Source organism: Henckelia pumila, chromosome 3 (genome assembly GCF_033568475.1).
Source record: "Henckelia pumila isolate YLH828 chromosome 3, ASM3356847v2, whole genome shotgun sequence".
NCBI lineage: Eukaryota > Viridiplantae > Streptophyta > Magnoliopsida > Lamiales > Gesneriaceae > Henckelia > Henckelia pumila.
The window spans coordinates 30,421,150-30,448,487 of NC_133122.1; the positions used below are offsets into that span (position 1 = coordinate 30,421,150).

Below are 27,338 nucleotides of genomic sequence, written 5' to 3' on the forward strand. Positions count from 1 at the left end.
CATCCTTGATTTCGAGTTATATTTTTTTTTTTTGAAAATCAAGATATTTGAAGAAATAATGTTGAAGATAGTATTGGTTCTTTGGGAATTTGTTAAGGACGAAATATAGAAAAAATTTCACATTTTAAATTTTTATAATTTATTTTCGATCATTAGTTTCTAATTTCTTAAAAAATTTATCGTTAAAAATAAAAATTAATTTTTTTTGAGAATTTATATTCATGACATCCGAATATAATACATACTCTTATTTTTAAACCCTGAACTTATAATCTGCAAATCACTCAAGTCAGACTAGTCAACTCCCAGTCTTTTGGCTTCTTAAAAGCTACTCTTGCTTCCTCTTTTTATTTTTTAATGCAAAGAAACAAATACATATCAAGTGCAGATATGTCGGGGAAATCAAGAGAATCGGCCAGCGTCTCAGCTCTGAACTGCATCGATCTTTCTAGCCCTGACGTTCAGTCCTCCGTTTCACTCCTCAAACAGGCAAATTCCTTACCTTTTCATTGTTTGTTTCACACAATTTTAGTCACTTATGCAAGTATGATCATGTTTACCCAGCGAAAACGGTGATGGTTTTTTTTTTTTGTTGATTCTTCCCAACCTTTTCTTTTATCGCTTCATTTCAATATTAGTTTTCTTCTGCAAAAAAAAATCATACGGTCGAACAGCAATAATAATTTACAAATAGATTTTTTTGGATGGATTTGAAGGCGGAGCATAATAACAAATTCATTGAATTGTTTGCGAAATCCCCTTGACAATAGATTTCAAACTCCCTCTAACAAGGATTTATTTCAAATTCATAGAGTTTGAATTTTGAGCTGGGGCTCGTTTAAAATATCGGCCTTGCTTCTCTCCCTCTTGTAAATGAAGTTTAGGCTTGCTTGGATACTGGATTCTTCTATGTTATCAATCATGAAATTGGCATTGAATTCATGGAGGAGATTTTCTTGCAAAGCAAAAGATTTTTTGATTTGCCAATGGAAGAAAAGATGAAGCTTTTAAGGAATGAAAAACATCGAGGCTATACTCCTGTTTTTGATCAACGTTTGGATCCTGTCAATCAGATACATGGTTTGTGCTATACTCTATGACTTTTGTCTTTTTTAGGTTTATGATAATGCATTCATAAATAGATAAAATAAATTTTTTGGGTCTACCGGCTTGTTCAATATTGGGTTTTGTTCCACTAAGTTTTTTAAGTTTGGTTTTGCTACACTAACTTTTATTTTGATGCTATTTTGATCTAATTGCTGATGCGACAGAGGAGATAACAATTTCTGATGTCACGTCGGTGTTTTTCGATATCATGCCAACATTTTCTAGTGCCACATTCGTACTTCCAAAATAGGAGTGAAATAAAAAAAAGAAAAAAAAAAAAACAAAGTTAGTGCATCAAAATCATGCATTGAAAACTTAAGAGGGCCAAACCTAAAATAAGAAAAGTTAGTGGACCAAATTTATAGATGCATTAAGGAAGTGACCCCACCCTTTAGAGAATCATTGTGAATTGTGACATATTTAGGTAGTATTTGGGAGAGTTTCTAGGAAACACTTCTCAGTTTTTCCTTAACAAAATTTCACAAAATTTCAAAATTTTGTTAAAAGACTAAAGGAACGGGGGAATGACTACCTGTAATAAAGCACAGGCTAATACGAGCCGACCAGAAGAAGCAAGGTTTAGATTACCAGATCCTGGACACAATCTTCCTAGAAATGGCGAGGCAAAAACTGAGAAATACTTCCTAGAAGCTCTCCTAAACACTACCTTAGTATTGTTCTTTTGGTTTTCAAAAATATCATTTCCTAAACTTATATTGGTATATTAATAACTTGATTGCCTAGCTTTTGTCTTTTTTTCCCCTTTAATACCCAACAGTTTAATGTGATAATGGTATGCATACTATTTTTTTAAAATTATATTAGTGTTTAAATCTCTTGTTATGTTCTTCTAATATCTTTGACAATCATTAATTATTTTAATAATATCATACATCAAAGTGCTAAACTCAATGTCTTGGGCTAATATCTATCTTTGTTCCCTTGACGTTTTAGCAAATGATCATTATTATAAGATAATGGGATGTTGAATCTGGAAAATCTAAAGCCAAAACAGTGGCCTAAGGTTGGACGGAACATAGAACTTGTGGAAATAGGATTTTGTTTCTCTTTCTTGAAGTTTCCTTTGACCTAATATCAGTGTAGATTAGCCTTTTTTAGCTACGGTATTATGGTCCCTTCTCACACTGTATTAAAAAAAATTTCACATTAATGATTGCAGTTGACGCATGGTAAATGAGGCCTCTGCATTATTGCTATACCGTTTTTCTCAACCATCTGGAATTTTTTGTGGTTGATTTTTTTAATTTGGTTTAAATCTTAATGTTTCAAGGCATGTTGCAGGAGACTATAAAGAGGGATATTACATTGGCATTGACATGTCTGAAGATGATCCTGATGCACAAAAACCATTATACGGGCCAAACGTGTGGCCGCGTGCAGGTAATTCGTTCAGGTAGAAATGATATTTAGCATAACAACTGGTTCAGAAAATAGTTGTCGAATGTTGAAGGCACGTTATGGTAACATGTGCATGTTGTCAAAGTGAATCACAAACTATCCATGCACACTCCTTAAGCATATTGTAGGATATCGATAATCTTCAGCATGTATGAGATAGAAAGGACCGACACTGAGATTAGAAAAAGGACATGCTTTCATCTAAGTTGTGCTTTTATTGTGCATGCCTGACTATCAATCATTTTTGTCATTTATAGACATTTTGCCTGCATGGAGGGAAACTATGGAGAAGTATCAGCAGAAGGCACTGTTAGTTCCACGTCCTAAATTTTGTGATAAGCATTATTTATTATCATACGAACTCCTCTATGCAATTCCAATCTGGTGATTCTCTTCATTGGTGGAGGTTTAATTATGTATGTATAGTGTATAGTCCATCTCTATATGTTCTTTCAATTATTTCGGATTTTTTCTTATATCTGTAAATTGTGGATGCTACTAAAATAAAACATAGAAAAGCAGATGATGTATTCAAACAAAAGCTACGCATGTGGTTTTATGGTTAGAAGAGGGATCTGTTTTTTTTTATTGGTAATGTAGTTTGATGTTACTACATGGCAATGACACCTGAAATATTAGTGTATGAAACACAAACTCATATCCGTGCCTTAATTGACAATGCTTCATCCCATATTTAAGCACATAGTATTTAGTTGTTTGTGTCGTAACTTTGATGAAACCTATGAGCCTGCAACTTATTATTTTGTTTTGTGAGACACCTCTTATTCTGACAAGAGGAAGACTCATTTCTTCCATTCAATATATTTATAATGCTCTAAATTCTCAATAATTATGTAGTTGTCTTTGTTGCAAGAAAATAGTTCCTGGTACGATGTTATAATTTTAATATAATGACAGAAAATTAATAAAATGTCAATTAACCTTTGGCCTTCTGAAAGGTCAGTAACCTTTGGGTTTCTGAAAGATTAATAACCTTTCTGAAGGGTCGAATAACCTTTGATGCGTTGAAAGGACATTGACCCTTGACATATTGAAGGGTCATTTCCTTTCTTATAAATACTTGTCATTTCATTTGGTAACTCATAACTTGAAAACCAATTTTCTCTCTATCTCTCTTCTCTCGGTTTTCTGTCTGTGCTATTTCTCTCCAAGTCGTGATAAAGTTCAGGTACTGTTAAGTTCGCCTGTATCAGACTTTGTGCTAAGTTGTTGCATGTATTACCTTTGTATCCTGAGAAACTATCGTGTATAGTGAACCTCGAAGCACCGTAGGAGGAGACGAATATGTTTTAAGGAAACTGTAATTTAGTACAGTCCTCGATTTGATTTCGATTTCTTTATCTTCAAAGGATTTATTATTGTATCGTTTAATTTATTGTGATTGTAATACAAGTTTTTCCACATTCAATTATTATTATACTCCCTCCTATATTCCCCCAACAATCTTAAAACATATTTGATTTTCGAAATATTCATTACGTGATTTGTGTTTCATATATGGAGAATAACTCGAATGGGTCAAAGGTAACTCTTCCAGTTACTAAGGTGACTATATCTCAAGTTACTGCACCTGCTGGTATGATACCAGTGAACAAGGCTGACAAACCAAAAAATTTCGATGGGTCGAATTTCAAGGGGTGACGGCAGAAAAAAGAGGTGACAGCAGAAGATGCTCTTCTTTCTCACTACTTTGAATCTGGCGAGGTTCTTGACCGAACATGCTCCCAAACCTGCTGAGGCTGACGGAGATGTTCATACATCTATTGTTGCCGATGCATGACACCATTCGGATTTCTTGTGTAGAAATTATTCATTGAATGATTTGGCTGATTCGCTATATAATGTGTATAGTGAAAAGAAAATGGCTCGAGAACTCTGGGAGTCTCTGGATCGAAAATATAAAACCGAGGATGCCGTGGCCAAGAAATTTATTGTTGGCCGATTCTTGGATTACAAGATGGTGGACTCCAAGACCGTGATCAGTCAGGTTCAAGAACTCCTAGTGATCTTGCATGATATTCGTGCGGAGGACATGATGCTGAGTGAAACTTTTCAAGTGGCAGTTCTCATTGAAAACTGCCTCCGGCTTGTAAGGTTTTTTAGAATTATTTGAAATACAAACGAAAGGAAATGAATGTGGAAAAACTTGTTGTTAGGCATCGCTTTGAAGAAGACAATAAGGGTTTTGAGAAAAGATTTTTTAATCTTGATGTCCTTCCGTATTTGACTTTGGGCCATTGGGGTGGCGAAAGAAAATGTGGTCGAGCACTGTCAGAGCTCAAAGACCAAGAAAAACACGTAAATTTGGGAGAGATTCTAAGTTGGGACCCAAGAAAGACAATTTGAAGAGAAATTTTTCTGGGAAATGTTACAACTGTGGCGGTCCGGGTCACAAGGCTTCTGAGTGCAAAATACCGAAGAAAAACAAGGAGATAAATATGGTGGAGGCCATGTCTCAAGATGTCTCTAATATAAATCTTTGTGCTAGTATTTCTTAGATGAACTCGGTGGGTTCAAACCTAAGAGAGTGGTGGATTGACACTGGTGTTACTCGCCACATGTGCTCCGATAAGTAGATGTTTGCAATTCTTGATGAGTTTGAGAATAGCGAAAATGTGCACATGGGAAACTCTGCTACATCTGATATCAAGGGGCAAGGAAATGTTATTTTGAAAACGACTTCCGGGAAATAGCTGAATATTGACAACATGTTATATGTACCGGAAATTCGAAAGAATTTGGTGTCCGGTTCGCTTTTGAATAAGCATGGTTTTCGTATTGTGTTTTAGTCAGACAAAGTTGTTTTATCAAAATGTGGAATGTTTGTCAGAAAGAGTTATGTTTGTAATGGGTTATTTAAGCTCAATATAATGGTTATTAAGCCGAAAATAAATGAAGTGAATGCTTCTATTTATTTGTTGGAGTCTTCAATTTGTGGCATGGTAGACTAGGACCTGTTAATTATGATACAATTTGTAGATTAATTTACTTGAAAAACATACCCGCATTACATATTAATATAAACCACAAATGTGAAACTTGGGTTGAAACAAAGTTAACAAGATCATCTTTCCAAAATATTGAAAGAAATAATGAACCTCTTGATTTGATTCACTCGGATATATGTGATTTAAAAAGAGTGCAAACACGTGGTGAAAATAAATATTTCATTACTTTTATTTACGATAACATAAAATTCTGTTATGTGTATTTTCTTAAAAGTAAAGATGAAGCTATAGAGAAGTTTGTACTTTACAAACATGAAGTTGAAAATAAACTTAACAAGAAAATTAAGGTGCTAAGCAGTGATAGTGGGGTGAATATGAGTCACCATTTGCTAAGTTTTGTGCTCAACATGGAATCAATCACGAAAGATCTGCACCTTATACTACTCAACAAAATGACATTGCAGAAAGAAAGAATCGTTCTTTAAAAGAAATGATGAATGCATTATTGTAGAGTTCTGGTTTACCACAGAACATGTGGGGAAGCTGTTTTAACAGCAAATTACCTTTTAAATAAGGTGTCTCGCAAGAAGCTAGATAAAAGTCCATATAAGCTATGAAAAAGAAAAAAATTTTCTTATCAATACTTGCGAGTGTGGGGTGTCCTGCCAAAATGGCAATACCAGCTCCGAAGAAAGTGAAGATGACCAAAAACTATTGATTGCATTTTCATTGGATATGCACAAAACAGTAGTGTATATTGGCTTCTTGTGTATGAATCTCAAATACCTGATATTCACTAAAACACGATAATGGAATCAAGAATGTTTCATTCTTTGAACATGTGTTTCCATGCAAATCTAAGTAAGAATCAAGTTCTTCTACAAGATCATATGAGAGAATTGATCAAGGAAATAAAGATGACTCTAATGTTGAACTCAGACGTAGCAAAAGAGTTAGGGTAGAAAAATCCTTTGGTCCAAATTTTATTACCTTCATGCTAGAAAGTGAACCTCAAATCTTTATAAACAAGCAGTGAGTTCATCTGAGGGACCTCAATGGAAAGAGTCGATTAATTATGAAATTGAATCAATTCTGCAAAATCATGCATGAGAATTAGTGTATCTTCCTTCGGGAAGCACCACTAGGTTATAAATGAATTTTCAAGCGAAAAATGAAATCAGTAGAACAGTTGATAAGTATAAAGTCAAACTGGTAATTAAAGGTTATCGTCAACGAGAAGGACTTGACTACTTTGATACTTATTCTCCGGTAACGAGAATAACCTCAGTTAAAGTGATAATTGTGATTCTTGCCTTGTGGAATCTTGAAGTAGGAAATTTACATGGAACAACCTGAAGGTTTTTCTGTGCTTGGACGGGAAAACAAGGTTTGTAAATTGGTAAAGTCTTTGTATGGCTTAAAACAAGCACCAAAGCAATGACACGAAAAATTCGATAAAACCATGATAGAAAATGGATTTAAGGTCAATGAGTGTGACAAATGTGTATACGTTAAAAACATTGAAAATGATTATGTTATTTTATGTCTTTACGTAGATGACATGGTTATCATTGAGAGCAATGATAAGATGATTAAATCCAGTAAGAGTATGTTGAACTCAAGATTTGATATGAAGGACATGAGATTAGCTAATGTGATTCTTGGAATTAAGATCATCAGAAGGGTTTGTTCTGAGCCATACACGTTATGTGAACAAAATTCTTGAGAGATTCAACAAGGATGATTCTACATTGGTGAAAACTTCGATAGATACGAGTCAACATCTATCGAAGAATCGAGGCGAGAGTGTATCTCAATTAGAATACTCTCGAATCATTGGAAGTCTGATGTACTTAATGAGCTAAACAAGGCAAGACATAGCCTATGCAGTCAGCAAATTGAGTAGATTCACGAGTAATCGAGGAACTGAACACTAGAAATCAATCATGAGATTGATGAGATATTTGAGGTATGCTCGTGACTGGACTAAACTATACCAGATATCCTGTTGTAACTGAAAGATACAGTGATGCGAAGTGAATATCTGATATGAAAGACTCAAAGTCTACTAGTGGATTTGTTTTCACACTAGGAGGTGCAGCGATTGCATGAAAATCTTCTAAGCAGACTGTAATAGCCAAATCTACGATAGGATCTGAATTCATAATATGTTGAAGAGGTTGAATGGTTACGTCTATTTTTAGAAGATATTTCGGTGGGAAAAACCAGTGTCAGCTATACAGTATAGTAGACACAACACCATAAGACAACTATTCTCGACTAGAGTTATCTCTATTGACTATGTAAAGTCAAATGACAACATAGCGGATCCACTAACAAAATGGTTAAACAGAGAGTTGGTTGTGAAATCATCGAAGGGAATAAGACTGAAATTGAATAAATGGTGCGAAGAAAAACCCAACATATGCTGACTAGAGATCCCAAGAACTAGGTTCAATGGGACAACCTAATTGCACTGATTTGGTGAATCACTGTGGGGGTTACCCTCATCCATTCCTATGATGAAACAGTGAAATTGAAGGATAAGCATACGAGTTTTAATGATTCTTGGAGTAACATAGAATCACCTATGTAGGAGAAAAATGGGGCGCTTCGAAAGAATTGCAAGGCTCAATTCTAGACCCTCTCGCAGAATCAGACGTGCGTTCAGGAACATAAAGGAACACAATCATGAACTTTATTAGGGGAAGAATCATGTGTGAAGCATTTGTTAATTTACACAAAAAACATCATAGTTCAAGGACATCACCTCTACTGTCAGCTAGTAAATAAAAAGTCCTCTCACAAGGATAGGTTCAAAGGATCATACCTATCTATCTTATACAAGATTCAACTGTTGAACTTTATCACGACAACTTCTGTAAATTTAATTTTCATTCATGTGGGGGTTTGTTATAATTTTATTATAATGAATGAAAATTAATAAAATGTCAATTAATCTTTGGGCTTGTGAAATGCCAGTAACCTTTGGATTTCTGAAAGGTAGATAACCTTTAGATTTCTGAAAGGTCGATAACCTTTGGGTTTTTGAAAGATCAACATTTGGGTTTCTGAAAGGTCGAATAACCTTTGACATGTCGAAAGGACACTGACCCTTGACATACTAAAGGGTCATTTCCTTTTCTATAAATACTCGTCATTTCATTTGGAAACTCATAACTTGAAAACCAGTTTTCTGTCTATCTCTCTTCTATCGGTTTTCTGTCTGTGCTATTTCTCTCCAAGTCGTGATAAAGTTCAGGTACTGTTCAGTTCGCCTGTATTAGACTTTGAGCTAAGTTGTTGCTGGTTTTCACCGTTGTATCCTGAAAAACTATCGTCTACAGTGAACCTCGAAGCACCATAGGAGGAGACGAATATGTTTTAAGGAAACTGTAATTTATTACAGGTCTTGGTTTGGTTTCGACTTCTTTATCTTCATGGGATCTATTATTGTATTGTTTAATTTATTGTAATTGTAATACAAGTTTTTCCATATTCAAGTATTATTATACTCCCTCCTATTTTCCTCCTATTTTCCCCAAACTGATGTTTAGTGTCAAGTCTTGTAAATTTTACAATTAAGGGAAAACTAATGTTTTTACTTAAATAACCATGTGATATTCAAGCAGGCACCATTAGTCCTCTGATCTTTTATTTATAAATCATAAAGGCACAATACACTTTTTATCACTCTCGTGAAGTTCTCTGAATATTCTTCATCTTCGTTGTGTGGCTGGCAACACAATTATGGTTTCTCTACTCTTGACATATTTGTATATTTTTTTTAAAATTATCTTTTTTTCTTCCAGATATCCAGAATTTACCAGTTCTTCAAACAGTATTCCATACAATCAATTTTCTTTTCTCCTTATTCCCTTTGTATTTATTTGTCCACAGTGAAGTAGCAAAAACTGTTTCACGGTTGATAGCTCAGGCACTTGATTTAAAACTTGACTTTTTTGACCAACCCGAAATGCTTGGAAAACCATCTGCAGTCTTGCGGCTGCTACATTATGCAGGTGATGATGAATTGAAATTTAATGAGGAGCAGCATATTTTCTTGATTGACACTATTTAAGTATTTTTTGCCATGGTTTAGATCAAGTTTCTGAGCCTGCAAAGGGAATATTTGGAGCTGGGGCACATTCTGATTTTGGTTTGATCACCCTTTTGGCTACAGACGACGTCGTTGGTCTTCAGGTATGGTTTAAGACAAAACTTCAAAAATTTATTTCGTTAATTTTCCTCAAATATGTTCTTGAACCTTGTAATATACACAGATATGTAGAGACAAGGATGCTAATCCTCAGATATGGGAATATGTCCCTCCATTAAAAGGGTAGCTTTATGTTCTGTTTTGTTACCTTCTCAGGAAGAATTGTCTGTTCCTTATGTCAGTGGTTTTCTAGTCAATTATTGTTCATGCATGATCTGAAATATACAGTTTGTCACCCTAAATCATTTATTTTCCTGAAAAATTCGGTTATATTCATGTTTGAAATGGGATGCGAAGAAATTATCTATTTCATTGTTCAAAATTCTGGAGTGATTGGAGCAGTACCAAATTTTATTGCTTACATTGGATTGACAATTGTGAATGATTGGTGATGTACCAAGTCTAATGAATCGAACAAGTTGTGCATGCATGTTTAACCTGTAGATGCATTGAAAATTTTGTCTGTCTGAACTTCAGATGCATATTTAGATGTTTATCAATTTAGCAATGATGCTTTTCCAATATGTTATTGCTGGTTCAGGGCATTTATTGTAAATCTTGGTGATATGTTGGAACGCTGGAGCAATTGCATTTTCAGGTAATGTGCAAGTGTATAGAAGTATTTTCTGCTATTTCTATTCCCTGATTTGGAGCTGACATTCCGCTTAAAATGTTGGCCCCTTGTTGACTTGATCGCAAAATATGGGTATGCTTGTAATGTAGCAATATTAGTTTTAGAAATGCCTGCAATCATGGATGTGGTTATTTGATTTGATTCTTTCATTTGAAGCCGCAAGGAATACTGTCTGCCCTATTTCATAATCCAATCAGCTGTTCTGAATTTTGGCCTCAATGTGCTTATTTACTGACCATATATACACTACGTGATATTAAGGCATTGCGCGAGTAGAAACTGGATTTTTTATTTCACAATTTATATGTTTGAATGCATTGCAGGTCCAAGTTTGTTAAATTGTCCATAGAATCTCCATCGGCTTATCTATTTTTAGAAAATGTATGGACACTTTGCATATGAAATTACTAGGTTATAAATGTGTTTGCTTTTATTTCTCTGCGCAGGTCTACCTTACACCGGGTAGTGTGTACTGGTCGAGAAAGATATTCGGTAAGGCTTTCTAAAGTTTTTGAAATTTCTCTTCCTGGACTCTCACTCGTGGAGTTCCTCTTTGTCATGCGATATTTCTTATGCTTATTTTGTGCATGATTGTTTCTTGTTTTTGTTTGGTTCGTCGCTGACCATTCATTCAGCACAGCAAAGGGGAAGAAAATTCATGTACCTACTCCCGCAATGGGTGAGATCTTTCTGCAATGGGATTTTTCTTGGCTAGATCGGGTAATAGTGCAGAACTTGTGGTCTGCATCAGGCAAAGAGTATTGCACCGGTTCTAGCCATGAATGACCCATTGGTCTGATCTTGTCTGAGTAGGTCATGAATTGAACTGAATTTTCAACTGTTCCATTTTGGATTGAAACACAACCCTTTAAATTAAGAGTAAATGAGAATGTTCGTGAGTTTTTGGTTGATCTTCTCTGCCGTTGTTAGATACTACATAAAGTGTATGGTAGCTTCTTTTGTTATGGAAAAAGATAGCCATTTTCTGGTGATTTTTTCACTATGGGTTGGACTGGGTAGTGTCTGTGTTTGTTCTGCATCCACCCTAATACTTGTTTGTTTGGTACGGCAAGACTGGACGACAATCAATCTTTATTAACGTTCTTGTACAGATAGCTTACTTTGTCGAACCTAATCACGATTGCATCGTAGAATGCCTGCCTACATGCCAATCACAGAAGAATCCTCCAATGTGAGTACATCCATAGTGCTAGCCATTTTTCTTGTAGTTGATTCTAATATCGCTACCTGTTTAGCCAATGTTTTTTTCCTTCTCGCACGTCAAATTTCTAGATCCTTATTTTATATAACGCAACACGATGCTTTTTGTAGGTTTCCTCCAATCAAATGCCAAGATTACCTACAAATGAGGTACAAAGATACTCATACTGACTTGAACTCATACCGAGTTTCTAAATGAGGTCGCTGATGTGGAAAGTGATGCCACCACAAGAATTTCAGTATGCATAGACCGGGCAAGTGTTTCGTCTAGTAAGACATATTGATCTATGTAATCAAAGCTTTCCAATGGTAGATTCTTTGGTGTGCTTGCACATGGAAGTCAAATTAAAGGGCTTAGGCGTTTAAAGATATAACATGAAAATTATTCACTTGAATGTTACTGAAAAAACAGTGTCGTCCTGTCTCCCAATCACCCTCGATCATAAAATATGCATGCATTGGCCTATGACGCCAAAATTAGTCGAATTTATCTATTAATGAATTTGCGCATTCGCGGTTTGAGTTTTCGTGTTGATGTTCTGAAAAGGATGCTCTTGCTTTTGCCTGAACCCCAGTACTCACGGGAAGTATTTTGCATCTACAATTAGGAGACTCTTAAGTAGTCTTAACTTTTGGATGCGTAATTGTATCTAAAGTTCCTTGTCAATATGTTGCACTGTAGAATTTCAGTGGCTTTAGTACGATGGATATGCAGACCTTGAATACTTGACTCAATATCGAATCTTGAGGTGCAACAGCCGATAATCGAGCTGTTTATGTCATTAGTTACCCGAACAAAACGTTTCGGCGTAGTTTATGTGGCGGCAATTTCTGCTATGAGTGATTTTATGCTACACCATGAGTTTTACTCCATAAAATAAGATGTTTGCGCGAACATCTTAATGAAAAACAAGTGAGGTTTATATTACTCTTTTGTTTTGTACAAGATTGTACAGAATAGCATAGAATCATCGCTCTTGCCCCCTGACTTTCTAAGTCGTAAAATCTTGTAATCACTATCCTTAGTTGGATCCATCACCTTCCTCAAAGGCATATGAACCCTGCTTGTGAAATATGGATGAAGTACTACTACTTCAGTCTCTCGAATTGTCCAGGACGGATTCGGTCAGCGTCTCCATGTTTTGGGGGAAATTGGCTGCCTGGAAATAGTTAGTTTATATGGAAGTAAGGTATTGGTAGCTGCTAGAAATGAAAGAATGTTTTTGGGCACCACTGAAATGAATATGATGCATGGGTGGATAAGAATGATTTCACAATGAATAGAGGGTGTCAAAGAAAGAATGAACAAAAATGATTCAACGCCCCTTTTTTAATGCGAGAGAGACTTTTATTTAATAATGGGAAATTATGGCCACAAACTATTCAACATGGTATTTATTAGGCCTTGTAGTTAGTTAGTGGTATGTTTCTTTGCTATAGCTGTTCTGTCTTGGAGGTATCTGTGTGCAGTATGGGACTCCAATCAAAGCTCGCACACACGCATTATATATTTATATATACTTAGACATGTACTGGAACATATGCATGCGATATTGCGATGCGCACTTGAATTATTATTATTATTATTTTTTATATTTGTACATTATAAATTTTGATATAAGATTATAAAATAATTTCTATTTGATGATATTTTTTTTAATCATTAATATATTATTCTATGTTTTATTTTTCTAAAAAATAATGGTAGTTAAATTGGTATGTCATGACGTATCAAAAAATAAAAAATGAACACTTGGTCTCAAATACGGTATCGAATTTGTATAGTCGAACACATAAACCCTGTACTATATATATATATATATATATATATATATATATATAACATTCTTGCGAAAAGATTGAAACTAAAATTTAAAACTTTATGCATTTAAAAAAAAATTAAAAACTTTATTATTTTAAAATGTTTTTTTAGATTTTTTTTTTTGCATATATTTAATTTTTCATTAAAAAGAAAAAAAGTAATAACGGCTAAAATAGGATGGGGATTCTAAAAATCATACATAAATACTATTTTATCACTTCTATTATATTAAGTGTGAGGTCACACCAAATTGGTATGTTGGTGTGGCCTCTTCGTTTTTTATTTTTTTAAATTATTTAATACTTTTTTATTTTCTACAATTTTAATAAAAAAAACGGATTGTACATGAACGCGAACGTGTACGCAACATGCGTATACTAGTCTCTATTATGATTCATGTATCATATATGGTGTAGAAGATACATGAAAATAATTTTTTTGGTCTAGTAATTTGTTTCATTTTATGTTTTGGTCTACTAAGTATTCAAAGTTTGATTTTGATGAATTAGATATTTCTGGTTTTTAGTAATATTTCATCAAAGTGTTTACCTGATACCATAAAATGTCGATGTGACGTCAGAAATTATTGGCATAACATCATATAATTCTGAAGTATTTGACACTTTGCCAATAATTACATAAAAAATAGCTGAAAATTAAAAGTTAATGTATCAAAACTAAAGTTCAACAAGTTAGACCAAAACTGACTATTATTATATTAAAAAAAATTAATTTTTCATATAATTTCATGCTAATGGGAAGTTGCTGCTTCACATTAGATTTTTTTTTTTTAAAGATCATTAGATTAGTATTGAACTTCTTGAAAAGTTAGGAACAAGGACAAAAAAGTAAAGCGATAAAAATAGGACTCATTAAATTTACTAGAAAAACCTTTCTTGAACCGAAAACGAAAATGGCACATACATGATAGCTAACATACATACATGGTCTTAAAGTTTTAGGACCACAAAATACCCTAAAAATGACTAAACTTTTAACCAACTTATCTCTTGTGCATTATGATAATCTAAAGATGGTTATATTTAGAACATGTTTCAAGCTCATGATTGTGTGCATTAACATTATACACACATGAGGAACCAATAAATGTGTACACATGGGTGATGTGATGTGAAGTGATGTGATGTGAAATGCAATCTCATCGTACCTTAATGAATTATTAATTTATAAAAGTCATAATTACCTTATCAATTAATCCAACGGTTTTGACCATGTCAGAGACCTTAATTATAATCGATATTGTGTATATTTGAACATTCTATATCTATAATGGATTGATGGTGATAAATCAGAAATTAGATATGAGGATGAGTCGGTTTTGGTTCGAAAATTATTATATTCGAGACCTGTTCTATTCAAATCAAAGTTTTTCTTAAAATTTAAGTGGACAGCAACAATAATTTCGCCATAATATATCATTCATAAATCCCTCCCTCATTTTCAAACATAATGAAGACAAGTTGATGTCTTTAATGGGTCGGGTCAGATCATAATAATTATCGAAATTTCTTTCGTACAGAAAAATCGATATATGTTATCTAATTTATCCGAACGTCCTCTTCTTATTGAGTTGGTCCGAGTCGGATATCCGTCTTGGACCATATATATATATATAACAGGAGTAAAATGTGTTTTGGTATACGAACTATTGGTGAAACGTCATATTGGTACACGAACTATTGAAAATGGCTTAATTGGTACATGATCCAATTAAAAGGTCAATTTTACCCTTAATAGGAATTAATATTATATTTATTAATTTTAAAAGAGTAAAATGTATTTTGGTACACGAACTATTGGTAAAATGTCATATTGGTACACGAACTATTAAAAATTGCTTAATTGTTATATGATCCAATTAAAAGTTCAATTTTACTCTTAATAGAAATTAATATTATATTGATTAATTTTAAAATATCGTATTTATTTAAAAAATAATTATATATATAATGATAAACAATTGTTAAGTCAAATTACACAACAAATATTATAATATATGATATGATAAAAATATATATCACCGAAGTATGTTGATCTTGTGTTTAAATGATTGAAACAAGCATAATCACCATTTTAATTTTTCAAATTTTAGTATAAAAATTTTCAACATTAAATATTAGATCATGAAAAAACAAATATCACAGAAAAAAATCTCACTCATTATCTCAATTTACGTAGTTCTAATAACCCAAAAATTTTTACTCGATTTAATAATTTGTAATTTTATATTTTTTTTATTCCTACTTAAATTAAATATAAATAAATAAATATTTATTTAATTATATTTTATCGTTATTAAATATATTTTAGTCTTGCATATGATTTATTTATTGAGTTTGTGATTTTATTATTATATAATTTATATCAATTTTTTTAAATGGATAATTATTTACATAGATAGCGAAAAATACCATTTTATTTTATATTATTAATATTTTAAAAATATAAATAATTTATTAATGAGTAAAATATAAATATATTATAAAAATATTAAGATACTTATTTTTTATTATTTTTAAATTAATATAAATTTTAATTTACAATAAATAAAAATTAATTAAAAAATAAAATGTACACTTAGTTGAATTTATTATTAAAAATAATTGAACTTAAAATCAATTACTAAAGGATAAATTAAACTTTTTAGTTAAATCATGTACCAATTAAATCATTCTCTTATAGTTCGTGTACCAAATTGACATTTTACATATAATTCGTGTATCAAAATGAATTTTACTCAATTAATTTTTAAATAAATATGATATTTTAAAATTAATAAATATAATATTAATTCCTATTAAGAGTAAAATTGACCTTTTAATTGGATCATGTACCAATTAAGTCATTCTCAATAGTTCGTGTATCAATATGACATTTTACCAATAGTTCGTATATCAAAATATATTTTACTCTGTATAGCAGTGTACCCTTAATTCCATATGTCGTGCATGAAAAGTGACGTCTCAACCACTTGGGGGACTGGAACACGTTGAGTCACGAGTTCGAGTGGAGTGGCCTAATTTGTAGTCATTAATTATTGCTAGCCTTTTTTGAGCCAGCCACCACTCTTTAATTTCTTCTCAAAACATAGCATTTTTTGTCCAAGAAACAGAAAACTAAATATTTACAATTAAGGAATAACATATGAAATTAAAATTTATATATATATACGTACATGACATGTCTAAATTTAATATTACTACTGTTTCATTAACACTTACTTAAAATTTTTATAATATAATACAAAAGATATACGTTTAACCGCAGGTAGGTAGCTCTTTTGCATGGAAATCATGTGGTGAAAATAATAAGAATAAAAGTTTGTCTTACACTACAGGACCACAATTAATTAATTACCCTGGAATTAATTAAGATGTTGAAAGAACAGTGATCAGAAAAACAAAGAAACAAAATTAATTAATACAAGTTGGTTTGGAAATATGGGATGGATGGATATCTATCGAGACCATTTATGATATGGCGATGGAGATTCCAAAGTCGCAGCTATTCTCTTCTGGTTCTTCAAATCCTTGTAGAACTTGTTGATGAACGCCTCCGCATCCTTGTCCACCTGGTGGTTTTTGTCCGCCGGCATGCATGGGGACGCCGCCACCGGCGTGTCGTAGTCGTAGTCGTCGTCGTCGTTTAGGATCTCGAACACTTTTTGCACCACAACAATCTCCCCGCCGCCGCCTCGGCGATGATTCTTGCAGACGGGGGTGTTGCTGCAGCTGAACTCGTACTCGCGGGGCGAGATGAACGACATGCGCACGTCGTTTTCGGAGCGGCACGAGAGGTAGGTGTTGTGGTTGTGGAGGATGAGCTTGTTGATGGCCTTGCTGGCTAGCTTGCCTTGTTGGCTGAGGAGCATGTGAAAGTCTACCACTAGCTTGCTCTTGCATAACCCTTTTCTCACCATGTACACCATTATTTTCAGCATCTTCCAATATTTCTTGCCTATCTCTTTAGGGCTTTTTTCCATTTCCACCATTTTTTTTTTTTTTGGTTTGTACGTGTGGGGAGATCAGATCGATATTGGAGAAATTTGTTGATTTGTTTGGTTGGTTCGGTGTGTTGGAAAATATAAAAAAGAGAAGGGGTTATTTATATAGAAAATGAGGAACCACAAAGAATATTGTATTTAATTTATATAAGTACGTAGTGCACACAATAATGTATATTAATTAACGTATTTAATTCAAAGACCCTACCACAAGTACCCACTCAACCACATATATGCACGGGTAGTGGTTAAAAATGTAAAGCTCTAGAGGTTAACTGTTGGACCTGCTCGTTTCTTTAAGGTTATGCTTCACCCAATATATTATATAAGTCAAATTAGGCGTGTAAATAAATCGAACCTATTGCTTCGCTAGTTGTATATATATATATGAAATTATCGAACATGCATGCTCGAACCTCTTTCAAGTGGTGTTCGATACTTCGTGAGCTAGCTTAGCTTTTAAATAATATATACAAGGTCTACTGGAAAATAATAAATTATAGATGTATCTTTTAGGGTACTTATTATAATGGTGGCATATCATTATCCTATTTTATCAATATGATGGTATACTAAGTAAATATATTTCGAACATTTTGAGTTTTTATTTTCGAACAATAATTTGGATATATAAGATGCCAATATTTCAAGTTGAATCAAATTAAAGTCAAACTCTAGTCCGAACGATTTCAATGATAATAGTAAATTTTCGAGCTCCAAATCTAGATCATATTCTAACTTTAATTAAAATCTTCTCAATATTAGTCTTGTTTAATTCCCTAAGTTTAAATAACCAAATTTAATCGATTAATTTAAATATTAGCCCTCTAAGTTCTCTCTTGAGAAACCAATATGAAAATTGATACCCAGTGTTCTAATATGGCATTTATAATCAAGATGTGTGTTCAAAATACTATTTATGATAAAGATAACAAACATTCTTTCAATATATATCATAATGGCACATTATAATATATATATTATAAAAATAATCTAGATATATAGGAGTAGGAATTATTGAGTGTGACAGTAAATAAATTAATTTTGCGAGCATTTATATCCACAAGATTAAATGAGAGGGGAAATTTACAGGACTTGTCCACTATTCTCTCTCAGCATTGATGAACTCTGAAATGGACAATGCGTAAGCCGAGGGGTCACCCACAATTATTCAGTCTGGTCCCGTAATTAATTCCATCAATTTTTTATATTTAATTCTCTATATTCGCCGTTACGTGACATAATTCCCACTATTAGTTCGTTTCCAATATATGCCTTTCAATTTCTTTTTCTTTAATGTTGGTGGATGAATCTTGAACTCGGAGGGGATATAAGTTGTTTTTGAATCGAAAATTTTAAAATAAATATAATAATATGTATCATATAATCTCTTCGTCCCGATTATACATGTAAAAAAAATTATTGGAAAAACAAATTATATACAAATTTTCTATTTTATCGCTATTTAATTTCATTCAAAAAATGGTTGTATGTTTTTTAAAACTTAATTAATACGATATGTTAATAAATATAGTACAACCTTATATATTTGATACAAATAAAAAAAGAAACGTGACCAATAGACTCTTGTAATTGAGGGTAAAGTTCAATTCAACCTATCTTAAAGGTATCACACTAACCATAAATTTAGTGTCTCACAATATACCATTAATTATACTTATATATAAAGATATTGATCATCGAATACATAATTTAGATAAATTGAAAACAAAACAATATAAGTGATGCATTTTAAGTTAACGTGGCACTGGCACCTCGAGATGCCACTTCTTCTAGTGGCTTTCTTACTTTACAATTGGGCAACAATCACAATTGCAACAACCCCGCTTCCATATTTTCGCCATTTTAACTGAAATTTGGGAACAATTAAATATTTCACTCTATATATGATTTCTATATATGATTTCTTATATCAAGAAAATAACATACATTCTACTAACGTTTCATACAAAAAAAAAAATGCACATGTTATAAGATTGGAGAATAGACCAATCAAGTCCTCCTCAATAGGCAAAAAGACACCCAAAGACTACAAAAAGTTGCAAAATTTTGCAGGAAAACTTTGTATTCAGTCCCTAATTTCAAATATAAACTAAGATTTCGTCCTTGTGTCAGAAAATTTAATTTGAACTCTCTGGTCCCACATTTATTTTCATAGATAAAAATCGATATAAAAAATTAAATATATGATACTAATATATGATATTTGAATACTAACAATTTAAGATCTGATACAAAAATTAAGATTTTGAGTAACATTGAAATCACTTTCTTAATATCAAAAACTTATTGTACATACATGTTTATGTACAAAATATTTATACTAAAACACTTTTTCATTAGTAATTAGTACAAACATTAGTAATTTGAGACACGAAAATTAACAATTTATGTGCACTAATTTAAGAAATTTGAATACAAAAATATTTAATTTACGTATTGATTTATATATTTATGACATCAATTACCTCAAATTGAGTACAAAATCATGATTTATATTTATCAGTTTTAGAGAGATGAAATATAACGCAAAAATTTTTATACCAAGAAAACTTATTTTTATATCAAATCTGAAATAGTTGGTATTGAAATTTCATATATTTGTACGTACCTTATTTTTCACTTCGAAAATAATTTGTGGGCCAATGGAGTGGAGACCAACTTTTTATGAATTTGAGAGTGCAGAAAAATTAAAATAATGACAGAGACTAAATCTTAATGAAACATATGACTTGGGGAATTTTTTTACCAATTTTTCCAGATGCACACGAACATTTAATTTTTTTTTATAATAACAAAATGAAAAAATTGCAAGTTGGACGCCAACCTATATAATATGAATGTAGGAAAATGCTACATGTACACATTGATTTACACATTGGGTTACACACTACACATGAAATTACAAAATTATCCCTCCACTTGATTTGAAAAAAATATTTCCAAAATACATTAAAGATATTTATGTAATTTTAAACCCAACGTGTAACCCAACGTGTAACCCTCCGTTTACATGTAACATCACCCATGAATGTATGCATTCATGCTACAATAGGTTCCGAAACAGGACATTTCACCAGGCCCAACTTACAACACCAATGTTAATGTATTCTCATTTCTCTCCTCCAAGCCACCTTTTTATCACCTTCAAGCTTTAGTATGAAGCTAATTAGATGGAATGCTCATCACTTATTCATGACTTCATTATTAGTATACCTGTATTAGCAAGTATGTATACCCGACTCATTTCGAGATATCGAGGTTGAGAAAAAAGAGTTAAATTTTCGAGCTTCGTATTGAACATAAAGGTTTCAGTACGAACCATCAGGCAAGCTATAAGCAGGAATCTTGGCCAGTTTTCTCTGCTTCATAATTTGCCTCATCCGCTCCACTTCTTCCCACATACAATGGCTGGCATATATATTCGACAGAGCCACAAATACCCCATCGTTCTCTGGCTCCAACTCCACCAAATGTTTACTTACCCATTCCCCCATCTGGACATCTCCATACTTTTCACATGCACCCATCAAACTCCCCCATATCACCACATTAGCTTTCATCGGCATCTGCTCCACCATAGACTTGGCCTCGTGGAGCAGCCCTGCACGGCCGAGCAAATCCACCATGCACCCATAATGGGGTAACAATGGCCGAATCCCATAAATCGTCGTCATTATGTCAAAATAATGTTTCCCCTGTTGGACTAATCCCCCGTGCACACAAGCACTCAATACTCCAACGAAAGTGACGTGATTCGGCCTAACGCCAGCTTCTGTCATAAGGTGGAAACACTCGAGGGCATCACTCACATGCCCATGCGTAGAATAGCCAACGATTAGAGATGTCCAGGAGGACACATTTTTCTGCTCCATTTCACCGAAAACCGTATGCGCCAAGTCCATTCGACCACATTTTCCATACATATCTATAAGGGAATTCATCATGAGAAGATCAGATTTTACGAAATCTTTTACCTGAAACACAAATTTGTGCAACTGTTGAGCTAAATTCAAGTCACCCAGATTACCGCAGGCCGAAGTGACACTAACAATAGTCACATCATCAGGCTTAAACCCACTTTCTTTCATTTCCACAAACATCTGTATGGCATCCTTTGCACGCCCACCTTGCGATAACCCTCCTATGATAGCATTCCAAGAACCCAGTTTTCTGTCAGTGTTATTCACGAACACGTTGCGAGCATTTTCAAAATCACCCGCCTTACAGTACATACTAATCAACCCGCTCTCACAATACATGTCAGTTTCCAGCCCAAACTTCACAGCTACCCCATGCACTTGTCTTGCAAACTCAATATCCAACCTCTGGCTCGCCGCTTTCAAAACAACAGGCAGTGAAAATTGATCAGGCGTGATTCCAGCGCGACACATCATTATATACACATGCAATGATTCCGTGTATGATTCCAATCTCCCGTAGGTTCTACTGATGTTGTTATAATGGAATGAATCCGGGTACCATTCCATAAAATGGGTGCGAATCACATGACCAAAAACCTGGCGAAGTTGTTGCAGATTGGTAGAATTTGATACAAGGAGCGCAATTTCTTTGGCATGATGAATTGGTCGGCGAGACGGGACTACGGTGGCAGAATGGTTTTGAAGATCATCCAACAGCGAACTGCGTGTGGCTACATTGTGATTCAAATGGCAAAAGACTACGTTTTGAGTTCTTGAATGTTTGAGAGAAATTTTCTTGAAAGACTTCATGCATTTTATTAACTAGTAATTCACCGTGCGATGCACGGACTATATATCATGTATAATATGGTTAAATTGGATAATATAAAAATTTTGAATATGAAATTAAAATATAAAAAAATTTAATTTTACAATAAGTAATAATAATAATGTTAAAAAATACTTTTAAAAACTTTAAAAAAAATCTTTAAAAAATGTGTCGTGCGATGCACATGATGTTATTTTATACAATTAATGATAAAAAAATAGTAAGATTAAACATTTGAACGAACATAAATAGAACATAAAAATAAATCAAAAAAATTTATGTATACATCAACATCTTAAAATATGGTTTTATCGTGTGCTATCTAGTAGATCTTAACAACATACTAACTATGTTTCAACGATCAATGCTAGTCTGAAGGGCATAGTTCACGAATAACATTAAGCAAATGTGTCATTTGGTTTGCAATTGATTGGTGACTGTTTTATTGAAGTAGTTGATCATGTTAAATAATATTTTTTGCACATAAATATATTTATACATTAAGTTTATTCAAACCAATATTGGAAATGCTCGGTCAGTTTTGTTAAATTTTAAAATTTTTAATTATGTGCAGAAAAATCTAGGGATGCGATATCGAACCAAAATATCGACTTTTCGAGATACCGTACCAAAATTTTTTCGATATATAAACATTTTTTTGATATATCAAATTTTTTTCGTTATCTCTACGGTATTAGTATGGATTTTTTTCATACCAAAATTTTAGAATTTCGATATCTGTACCGGTATGAATTTTTTTATACAAATATTTTTATACGATATACCGAAACTCCACCCCTAGGAAAATCATGATTGTTTTTTAAAAAAAATTAGAGGTGGAATTTTCAATTTTTTGGAAAGAAAATATTGTATGTGCATATAAATATATGAATGTATTAAATGTGATTTTTTTTGAATCTTAAAATATGATTTTAATTTTTTTAAAAAAGAAATCAATTATCGTATACGGAATGCTGAAATCTTGGTTAAGATGTATACATATATGATAAATTAACAACATTGTGTAATCTATATATACATGTATATTTAATATTTATCGGGTATTTTAAATGTTTTATTAATATTATGATATATATTTTATATATAAATATATTTATTCATATATGGTAAATATGAAACATTCTGTATTTCTTAGTATTGTTTTTTCACATTAGAACCATTATCTAATTCATATATACATGTATATTTAAAATTTATCTGGTATTTTAAATGTTTATTGATATTATGATACATATGTTTATAAATATATTCACACATACATGGTAAATTAGCAATATTATTTAATATATATTTTAAAAGTGCACTTTAATTGTAATTATAAGTGTTTTCAAATTGAAATATTATATATTTATTAGAAATGTGGAATTTAAATTGTTTGTAAATATTTTTCGTATTTAAAATGAATATATATGTATATAAATAAATGTAAATATTACAAATTTTTAATTTTATACATGAATATTGTGATTAGATGAAGAATTGTTGATGTTTTAGAAAGCAAATATTACGGGATGATATTTATGTATATTAATTTATGCAAATATTAAGAAATTACATTTATATTTAATAATAACATTTATAGATCTTAAAGGTGTATGTATATAAATTATATTACTGAATTCTGTGTGTGTATATATATATATATATATATGTCTATGTATAAATTTATATTAAATATTTTTCGAATCTTATGTTGGATTTTTTAAAAAATTTAATTGATGAATTTTATATATTTTGGAAAGCAAATATTATGAATGAAATGTTGAAATAATGAAATATTTTAAATATTTCTGTGTAATTTAAATGAATATATATGTATATAAATATATGTAAATATTATAAAATTTTTAATTATATGAATAATACGATTCAATTTAGAAATATAATAGTTTGTAAATATTTTTTCGTAATCCAAATATGCCAAATATGAAGAATTATAATTTGAAAAGATATAATTTTTTAAAACAATTTATTTTCCGATTTTCACAAAATTTTTGTTTAGAAACCAAGTTTTGGCGGGATTTTACTAAAAATGACAAAAAGAAAATTAAATAAATATTAGAAAGGAAATGCTGAAATCAAAGAATAATGAAAATAATCATGTGTAATTTTACATGTATATATATATGTATATAAATAGTTGCAAATATTATGGAATTTTTAATTACATGAATATTGCAATTTAATTATGGAATTTTTTATTTTCGTTTTTAGCAACACATTTTTGTCAGAATTTTGCCAAAATGAAAAAAAATTCTACTTATATTTATGTATGTTTAATTATATGAATATTTTGATTTAATTTCGTAATCAAGATATGAAATGCTTTATATTTTGGTTAAACCTAAGTTATTCTATATTTTTCTTAATTTTTAGATTTTGTTGTATTTAAGAATGACCGAGAAGTTAGTAGTGATTTTTTTATAGTTTTAATTAAGGTAATGATTTTGTATGCTTCTAATTCGCAATTATAGATAGTGATTTTTTATAGTTTTAATTATAGTTATGATTTTGTATAGTTTTTTTTATACAAAATTAAAAATTAAAATATTATGCAATTTTTCATTACGTAATATTTTGATTAAGCCTGAAATTTAAATTTTTGAAAATCCTCCATAATCAAAATATGCTTAATTTAGAATAATTGATTTAATATAATTTTAAAAAGTATGATTTTTTAAAACTATTTTTTCCCATTTTTGTTCTGAAAATTTTTTATTTCCGAATCTTATGTTGGATTTTATTTTAAATATTTATTTTTTATTTTTTTTAAAAGCAAATATTATAAAAAAGAATGCTGAAATTAGGGAATAATGTAAATAATTTTGTGTAATTTTAATTGGATATATATATATATATATATATATATATAGATGCAAATATTATGGAATGTTTAGTTATATTAATATTGTGATTTAATTTAGTAATTAAAATCTGAAATTTTTTCTATTTTTTACGGGTTTAAAAATAATTAGTGAATTTTTTATAGTTTTTATTTTATTTACAAATTATATATATAGACAAAGGTTACGTAAATATACATAAATATTGTTTGGAAAAAAAATATTGTAAATATATGTATATGTATATGTATATAAAAGATGCAAAGATTATGGAAGTTTTAATTTATATATATGTATATATAAATATGCAAAGATTATGCAATTTTTAATTAAGTTAATATTGCAATTTAAGTATGGAATTTTTTATTTCCGTTTTTGGCAATATAGTTTTGGCGGAAATTTGCTAAAAATGGCAAAAACTCAGTTATTATATATATATAGATTATATATATATATATATATATATATATATATATATATATATATATATATTACATTTTCAAACTTTTTAAAAGAGCGTCGTCTAGAATATTTGGTGTATTGACTTTCCATAAATCTATATTATGTATCTTAATTAGAACCTTGATATAAATTTTCTTAACATATTCTAAAAAATAATTAACATTTTTAATCAAATTTATTAATCGACAAAAATTTAAATTTTTTGAAAAATATTTATTTTTAAAAAATTTTGATAGAAAAATAATATATGATTTTTTATAATATCTTTATATATATTTTTTATTAGTAAGAGTTATCTCAACTAAGATAAATAATTTAATGTAATCACATAAAATTGGTATGTCCATTTAAAGATTATCTCAAATGATATAAGTATTTCTTATAAATATGGTAAATATTTTAAAACGAATCAATTTTTTTCTGCAAATAATATTATCTTATGTATTTTTTTAAGCAAATTTAACCTCCTTAATTCTGTAAACTTTCTAAATTTTAATTCTAAAATAGTTAAATTGTATTATTTATGGAACATTTTATATGTAATTGAGAAATATTATAAATTCGTTGTATTATTATTGAAATATAGCATTTATTAAAATTTCCCATATATGTGGTACTTTGTTTCAAAATTTGATTTGAAGCAAATTTTCAGATGAATTTTGACCCATATAAATTTTAATTATAAATTACAAAAATTTTATCATTTATTGAAAATTTTATATATAATTGGGAAATCTTCAAAATTTTGTTGTATTATTATTATTATTATTATTATTATTATTATTATTATTATTATTATTATTATTATTATTATTATAGCATTTATTGAAGATTTCACATATATATGATAATTTTTTGAAAAGTTTGTTTGTTGGCGTTAGGAGCATGTATTCAGACGAATTTAATTCCGTATAAAATTGTTTATGAAGCAAATTCGAAATACTAAATGAAAGAATTTGTTATATAATACATTTATACATTATTATTTATAGTATTGTAAGAGATTTTGAAATATATATGAACTCAAATAATTAATTATATTTGTATAAAGTGATTAAGCAAATTTTAAATTGAAAATTGATTTATTATTATATTTATAGTATTAATTAATATCTACCAATTTAATCGTAAGTTTTTGGCAAATCAAATTATTATAAAGTAAGTTAATTTGAATCAATTATATTTGTGCATTATATATATAGATATATATTAAAATGAAAACTATTTCTAAATAAGTAATATTTAAAATGAATTTCGGTGCATTAAACATATAAATAGAATTAAATAAAGTTTGTTTCCTGTTTTAGCTAAAAGTTTTTGGCGGGATTTTACTATATTTAGCAAAAACTCAGTTATTATATATATATAGATTTGAAGCATTGTGGTCATGTGGTGTTATGCCATCCGAAATAAATTCAAAAACTTGAAAATAAAAAAATAGTAGGCAAGTGGTAACCCATATCCGGTCGGATATCTAAAAAGGATCCGAAACAACCCCGAATTATTCATTTGAGACTTTTGAGTTCGATAATATCCCAACCCGATATTATTCGAGGTCTAATATCTATATCCGAAAACATATGTTAATATTTACTTGTAATCGTAGAACAACGAACTTAGATAAATGTACGAGTTTTGTAAGTAAAATATTTGAGTTTGATACTCCATTATACATTTATTGACGTGATACATAAAATATTGATTGATTACTCATCTTTGTTTTGTTAATGTTTAGCTTAAATTCTACAAAATATTAGTGTCATGCATCATTTTTTCATTTAAGTATTAAAATATGTTGATTAATCATTCTCTCAATCGAAAATT

At 30.6% G+C, this 27,338-nt stretch overlaps 3 protein-coding genes across 5 annotated transcripts; 1 reads left to right on the forward strand and 2 right to left on the reverse strand.

Annotated features, from left to right (window-relative positions):
* The first annotated feature begins 289 nt into the window (after positions 1-289).
* LOC140887279 (kihadalactone A synthase LFS-like) lies at positions 290-12,096 on the forward strand. Of its 3 annotated transcripts, none has more exons than XM_073294436.1 (11): positions 290-489; positions 813-1,080; positions 2,410-2,508; positions 2,784-2,835; positions 9,396-9,517; positions 9,598-9,698; positions 9,779-9,837; positions 10,256-10,312; positions 10,795-10,840; positions 11,461-11,540; positions 11,681-12,096. In XM_073294436.1, the coding sequence occupies exons 2-11, from the start codon at positions 942-944 to the stop codon at positions 11,766-11,768; spliced, it is 843 nt and encodes a 280-aa protein (XP_073150537.1). In that variant the 5' UTR covers positions 290-489; positions 813-941; the 3' UTR covers positions 11,769-12,096. The 3 variants fall into 3 exon arrangements, with proteins under 3 accessions (XP_073150537.1, XP_073150536.1, XP_073150538.1); XM_073294435.1 differs by having other exon boundaries at positions 885-1,080; XM_073294437.1 differs by lacking the exon at positions 813-1,080.
* A 4,773-nt stretch (positions 12,097-16,869) lies between these two features.
* Positions 16,870-17,403, reverse strand: LOC140888369 (uncharacterized). The gene has a single exon (XM_073296050.1). It carries the CDS (start codon positions 17,401-17,403, stop codon positions 16,870-16,872), a length of 534 nt encoding a protein of 177 aa, XP_073152151.1.
* Positions 17,404-20,262: 2,859 nt separating this feature from the next.
* LOC140888370 (pentatricopeptide repeat-containing protein At1g77170, mitochondrial) lies at positions 20,263-22,169 on the reverse strand. Its single transcript, XM_073296051.1, has 2 exons — positions 20,759-22,169; positions 20,263-20,652 (listed from the first exon to the last, which is right to left on the reverse strand). The coding sequence occupies exons 1-2, from the start codon at positions 22,167-22,169 to the stop codon at positions 20,630-20,632; spliced, it is 1,434 nt and encodes a 477-aa protein (XP_073152152.1). The 3' UTR covers positions 20,263-20,629.
* Between the last annotated feature and the right edge of the window lie 5,169 nt (positions 22,170-27,338).